The sequence below is a fragment of the Ammospiza caudacuta genome, chromosome 7, assembly GCF_027887145.1.
Source record: "Ammospiza caudacuta isolate bAmmCau1 chromosome 7, bAmmCau1.pri, whole genome shotgun sequence".
In the NCBI taxonomy this organism is placed as follows: Eukaryota; Metazoa; Chordata; class Aves; order Passeriformes; family Passerellidae; genus Ammospiza; species Ammospiza caudacuta.
In genome coordinates, this window is record NC_080599.1 from 46551210 (window position 1) to 46558118 (window position 6909).

Sequence of the window (6909 nt, forward strand, 5' to 3'; positions counted from 1 at the left end):
AGTCGTTAACACCTCTGGAAAGAAAAAAAAAAAAAAAAAAAAAAAAAAAAAGAGAAAAAAAGCAAAGAAAAAAAAAAGTAACCGGCTAAAAGGTTCTTTATTTATAGTTTTCCTTTGTTATTTTACGTCTTTTTTATTTCTCTCTGCAACTAACCTAATAGATAAATCAATAGCTATTCTCTGGTCTTCCGTTGCCAGCTGGTGCTGCTGCCGCTGGGGAAAAAAAAATAAAAATTAAAAATTTTAAAAAATAGAAACCCGCAGAAAAGTGGTTTCAAAGCCCAAACTTGGTGCTTTTAAGCGCTCCTGCGGCGGCGCATCCGCCGAGCCTGCGCTGCCGAGCGCCCCGAGAGCGGCGGCTCCGGGCGCTGCGCACCGAGAGCGGCAGCGGCGAGCCCCGGAGCGGCGGCGCTTCCGCGGGGGCCGAACGGTGCCGGTGCCGTCGGGCCCCGTCGGGGCGGGCCGAGCGGAGCCGCCGCCGCTCTTTGTTGACAGTCCATGAAACAACTCGAGTTTTGCATGACTTCACAGCGGGGCGCCTGACGTCAGGCGGTCACGTGGAGCCGCCTCCGAGTATATCTTTAACGGGAAAGTAATCTATCAGGCAGTCGGGACCGCCGCGCTGCCAAAGTGGCGAGCGAGGCCCCGCGACCCCCGGCCTCCTGCCCCCGCCCCGCCCGGCCCGGCCGCAGGCAGCTCCGTCCCCTCCCTCCGCCGAGGGGGGGAAAAAACAGCGGCCAAAAAAACCCCAGACCAGAGGAGCAAAGAGGGAAGAGGAAAGAGAAAAAAAAGCAGCCCAGGCGGCGCGGAGGGCGGCGGAGCGGTGCGCGGCGCGGCCGCGGAGCGGAGCGGTGGAGCGGCGGCGGCCCGCGGAGCGGCCCCATGCGCGGCGCCCCCGGGCGCGCATCGCGGCGGGCGGGATCCGGCGGCGCCGCCTGAGCCCCGATGCCCGGCGGCGGGAGGTGACCGGGCGGCCAGGGCAGCCCCGCGGACGGGAGAGCAGCGGGCGCGGCCGCCCCATGCCCCGCGGGGACGGCGCCGCGGGGCGCAGCCGGGCCGCTCGGGTGTAGCCCCCGGGGCCGGTCGGAGCAGCGGCGGGAGCGGGGCGCGGGGGGAGCCCGGTGCGGGCGGGAGGCCCCGCCGCCGCCGCCGCCGCGCCCCGTCCGCCGAGCGGGGATGACCCTCTCGGGCGGCGGCAGCGCCAGCGACATGTCCGGCCCCGCCGTCCCGGCGGCCGAGGATGTGGATATCGACGTGGTGGGCGAGGGCGACGACGGGCCGGGCAAGGACAGCGAGGGCGAGGCCGGCAGCCCCGCCGCCCTGCCGCGCCTGCCGCTGGACGAGGCGGCGGAGCTGGCGCTGCCCGCGGAGGCGGGCGCGGAGAGCGGCAGCAGCGGCAGCGGGAGCCCGGCCGGGACGGCCCCCGGCGGCGCGGCCGAGGGCGGCAAGGGGGGCGGCGAGGAGGGGGCGAGCGGCGGCGGCGGCGGCGGCGGGGCAGCGGGGCAGAGCAAGCCCAAGAGCAGCCTGGTGAAGCCGCCCTACTCGTACATCGCCCTCATCACCATGGCCATCCTGCAGAGCCCGCAGAAGAAGCTGACGCTCAGCGGCATCTGCGAGTTCATCAGCAACCGCTTCCCCTACTACCGGGAGAAGTTCCCCGCCTGGCAGAACAGCATCCGTCACAACCTCTCCCTCAACGACTGCTTCGTCAAGATCCCCCGGGAGCCCGGCAACCCGGGCAAGGGCAACTACTGGACGCTGGACCCGCAGTCCGAGGACATGTTCGACAACGGCAGCTTCCTCCGCCGCAGGAAGCGCTTCAAGCGGCACCAGCAGGAGCACCTGCGGGACCAGACGGCGCTGATGATGCAGGGCTTCGGCGCCTACGGCCTGGCCGGACCCTACGGCCGCCCCTACGGGCTGCACCCCGGCGCCTACACGCACCCCGCGGCGGCCGCGGCCGCGCTGCAGTACCCCTACATCCCCCCGGTGGGGCCCATGCTGCCGCCCGCCGTGCCGCTGCTGCCGTCCAGCGAGCTCAGCCGCAAAGCCTTCAACTCCCAGCTCAGCCCCAGCCTGCAGCTGCAGCTCAACAGCCTGGGCGCCGCCGGCTCCATCGTCAAGTCGGAGCCCAGCAGCCGCCCGTCCTTCAGCATCGAGAACATCATCGGCGTGCCCGCCGCCAGCTCGGCCGCCAGCGCGCAGACTTTCCTGCGGCCGCCGGTCACCGTGCAGTCGGCGCTCATGGCCCACCAGCCGCTGGCGCTGGCCAGGACCACGGCGGCCATCGCGCCCATCCTCAGCGTGCCTACCAACATCATCGCGGGGCAGTTCCTGCAGCCCGCGGCCCCCGCCGCCGCCGTGCAGGCCAAGTGGCCCGCGCAGTAGCCCCGGGCAGCGCCCCGGGCAGCTCCGGCCGCCCCCTCGGGGCTCCGCGGCCGCCCGGAGCCGCAGCAGCAGCGGAGCAGCGGGCACCGGCCGCCGCCGCCGCTTGTATATATTTGTATCAAAAATCACTGACGTTGCTTTCGGGGTTTTTATTTTTCTAAAGAGGCGAAAATGACGGTCGCGATTAGGAGCTGCGAACTTTCACTTTTTTTGAAGGTTCCGGCGCTCCGAGCGGTTTTATCCGAAATAAACGAACAAACGAGGGAAAAAAAATAATTGTATAAAACAGAAATAAGCGGGGGAAATTTTAAATATTAAACGAACGAACAGAAAACAAAAAGAGAATTTTGGAGAGAAAAAAAAAAAAGGAGGAAAAACGCTGTCATTCTATTATAGAAGTCTGTTTATATATGAATGAATATATGTATTCTAAATGTTATCCCTTCGTGTTGTACACAACTTTGTAAATAAATTTTTAAAATGCTCTGCCCGTCTCTGTGTGAGCGGTGTCTTTGTGACCCCCGCCCGCAGGACGGGCTGCGCGGCCGCGGGGGCTGGAGGGGCGCGCTCGGGGCGCGGCCGCGGAGCTCCGGTTCTCCGGTGCCGCGGAGCTTTGGGTTCCGCGGGCGGCGGCGCGGGCGGGTTCCCCGCGGTCCCTGCACCCGCTCCGGCCCTGCTCGTTGGCGGCATCACCCCGGTTCCTCCCAAATCCGACCTTCCCCGGCAGATCCGAGACTCCCGCGAGCGCGCCGTGATTTTTCCCTAAATATATTAATTTTTCTCGGCCTGACTTCAGCACTACATCCCGGCGCTGCGGCATTCCCGGCCGGAATAGGTACGCTTTGGGTCTGCGGTCGGGGCTAATTATAAGGGAAATTATTTTAAATAAAACACGTTGGGTTGATTTAATCAATGTTTACTATTTATTTTAGAGGGGAAAAAATATATATCTATTCAGGCCGTGGCCGTGCGGTGTCCGAGCGCGGATCTTTCGTTTAGATCAGGAAAATAATCAGGGTTAAAGCAGCGGTTCTTCCCCCGGGAAGGGATCGGCCTTTCCCAGTTAATTCCCAATAACTCAGCTTTAATGGCAACTGTTAAAATTAAAAATAATATACATACATATATACATACATGTGTATATATATGTGTATTTTCGGGGCTAAAATAAGGAGACAGTTAAAATGAAAAAAAAAAAGGAATTAATATGTAGCGTTCTAATATTTAAAGCGGCGCGTCGGGGGGTTGAGCCTGCTGAGATCTCGGTGTCTCCCGTGCACTGACAGTGCTTGGTGCTTTATTATATCCCTCTTCAAAAGTTGAATTTTTGTCACCTTGGAAAAGCGTCGTGGATTTCGCTTTTCCGCTCAAATAATTCGTTGTCTTTGTTAGGAAAATCGGCGGCGTAAAATGCAGGCGGGATGCGGCAGGCTCGGCTGCGGGAGGAGCTGAAGCAGGCGTTTATTTCCCCTCCAACAACCCTCTGGCAGCCGTGGATTTAACATAAATATATAAATAAAAGTGTCCTTGCTTTCCTGGTAAGCAGTAAATATTATTTCTTCCTAAGTAAATATTTATACCTCCGCATACATAGACTAAAATAAACCGAGCAGCCCCGGTGATGAGATCGTTTGAACTTTATAAATAAGGACTCGCTAATCATCTGCCGGGGACAGGGAGGACCTGCAGGGAGCGGGGACACGCGGGGCCCTGCGCGGGCACCCACGGCCCCGCGGAACCCCGCGGAGCGGAATGCGGCGGTGTCAGAGGAACGAGCTGCTTCACAGTTGTGTCTGGCTAATCGGTTTTACACAAACAGCAAATGGTGGGTGATTCGTGCGATCGAGGGGCTTTCTATATTTAGCCGATCCCCTGGGAAAAAAGAAAGGAGCCTCTGCCCGGAGTCGCTGCGAGGCTCAAGAAGCTGCTGATCCAGGGCTTCCAGAGGACACCGGATAACAGGGGCTCATTCCATTCCCCAGCCTTTGTTACTTATAAAATTACTCGCTCATATTTCCCCACATAGCAGCAATGCCTCCGCTCGGCATCTGCGCGCCGGCGGCAGCGGCACCGGCAACTTTCCTGCCCGCTGCCTCCCTCCGGGAGCCGCTTCTCCCTCCGTAACCTCCGGCCTCTCTTTCTGTCCCCCGCTGTCCCCTCCATCGCCGAGGACAGCGAGGCCCGCAGGAGAAGCCTTTCCCGGGGAAGCGGCGGCGGCGGCTCCGGGGCCGGGCGGCACGGGGAAGGCGCGGGGCTCGGGAGGAACCCCGGGATGAGCCCCCCATCCGGGGCCGCCGCCTGCCCGCAGCCGCGGGGCCGGGAGCGGCAGCGGGGCCGTGCCCGCAGCCGGGGGCTCCCGGTGGCGGCGGGGCTGCAGTGGCGCACCGGGGCCTGCGGGGGGCGCGGCAGCTCCCGCTGCGCCCGCGGGGAACGGGCGCGCCCCCCCCGGGGCCGGGAGCACCCCCGGGACCGGGAGCATCCCAGCAGCACCGGGATCCGGGAACACCCCCGGAGCATCCGCGGGACCGGGATCGCCCTCCCGGGGCTGGGAGCACCCTCGGGGCCGGGAACACCCCCGGGGTCCGGAGCAACCCCCGGGGCCGGGAGTCATCGGGGAATCCGGGAGCAATTCGGGGGATCGGGAGCGCCCCCGGTGCCTGCAGCCCCCCGGACGGCACCGAGGCGGGCGCGCTCTTGCAGCGGGCGGCACGACGGGGCGTCCCGGCAGAGCTACCGGCGGGGATCGCAGATGGGGTGTCAAAAGTCGGTCCCCAAATAGGGGAGGGTTTGCAGCCGGGACGGGAGCGGCTTTCCCGGCTCCCAGCGGAGCGGGCGCAGCCCCCACAGCCGCGCTGGGGAGAAGCGGGAGCAGCAAATCCCGGCGGGGTTCCCTCAGCCACGGGCCGCAGCCAGACAACAGAAACTCCTTCCCTTGTTCTTTCCCTTGTTTTCCCTTCCACAAACTTGTCCGCCGCATATGGCAAAACTTGACACGGCCGGTGACAGATGCCCATTAGTATAAGTCGTGTCACGTCGGTCCCCGGGGTGTGTTGGAAGTAACTAGATCCGAAACATCGGGAAAATGACCCTCCCGCAGCCCCGAGAGTTTACCCAGAACCGCCACCCCTGCACCCTCCCCGACCCCGCTCCTGATTTATTCCAATTACGGCCCCGCCGCTCCCTCCGCCCGGGGAAGGGATTTAGAATAGGATCTGCCGATGGGATCTGGCCCTAATCCTGTAAACCATCACGCTGGTTGAAAAGGGGGCGAGATGGGGCTCATCAGGGCCATTTCCTCGGCTGATGCGGGGCTCCCGGGGAACCCTCTCGTTTTGGCTGCGCGGCCGCGGGAGTTGCGCCCCCCTTTCCTCCTTCTCCGCGCTCCCCGCTCCCAACGCCGCCAATTTATAGCATCGCTGCTCTCTCCCGGGCACCGAGCGGGGCTGAAAGTTTCGGGCTAATGGGTGTTGAAAGGCTCCGGCGAGCGCTGGAAAAGGCAGGGAAAGACCTTTTGCGGTTATTTATAAACGTGTGTTTATCGCGCGTGTGTTTTTGTCTCAGTAAGCAGCCCCAGCGTTCGGGGTATCACCCCCAGCGCAGCCCGCGTGGCCGCAGCAGTGTCCCCGGAGGGGGACAGCGATCGGAGACCGCGCTCCGGAGCTGCGGGAGGGCCCAGCTGAGGCCGGGGTTACCGCAGGGGACAGCGCCGGGAGGGCTCCGGGCGGCCGGGCAGCGATGTCCTTCCCTTCTCGGTCTGTCGCACCGAGAGGTGGCCGCAGGAATCATCCACCGGTGACACCAGCCCGCTCTGGGACACGGGCACCGTTTGAGGACGGCTCTGGCTTCCTCGGGGCTTACGGGCTCGGCTCGGCGCCGGCGGTACCGGGGGATTTACCCCGCCAAGCGCTGCCCGAGCCGGCGTGTCCTGGGCCGGACACCAAGGAAGGAGCGCCGACATTTGGCTTTGGGATGAGGCACCCCTCATCCTTCGCGGGGTGTCCCGCTCCGGGAGAGAGACAGCAAGGATTGCTTTAGGGGAATCGTGGATTTACCCACACCCGTTCGGGCGCGGGTGAGGGGGCAGTCCCGGGGGATGGGGGATTTCGATGGGATTCTGCCTCTCGGGGCACCTCGGGCAGTTTCTCTTCTCTCCCTCGTGTCCGAGATGCGCTCGAGGCCTGTCCCCGCCTGCTCCGGGGAGGCGGAAAACCAGCCCGGCCATTCTCGGGGGCATTTAATCGGCGTTAAAAGGCGGAGAGTGAAGAATCACAGCGAGCTCCGCGCGCAAGGCGCGCTGCCCATCCCCGCGGCTGCGGAACAGCCCGGGCATCCCCCGCGGCGGCGACTGACGCGCTCCAACCTCCGCCCGCGGCCGGGAGCTTCCGTGCCATCCATCCCGCATTCTCCCCGAGCCGCACCCGAGCAAACATCCCCCCCTACGGCTTTCCTGAGAGGCAACTCTTCAATTCCGGGGGCTTTCATTGAATTACGTGTTACCAGTCCTAAAACATTAAGCGTTAT

General features: G+C 63.3%; 1 protein-coding gene across 1 annotated transcript; it reads left to right on the top strand.

Moving 5' to 3' along the window:
- Nucleotides 1-1176: 1176 nt before the first annotated feature.
- FOXD3 (forkhead box D3) lies at nt 1177-2764 on the top strand. The gene has a single exon (XM_058808828.1). It carries the CDS (start codon nt 1177-1179, stop codon nt 2386-2388), a length of 1212 nt encoding a protein of 403 aa, XP_058664811.1. The 3' UTR covers nt 2389-2764.
- Nucleotides 2765-6909: the final 4145 nt, after the last annotated feature.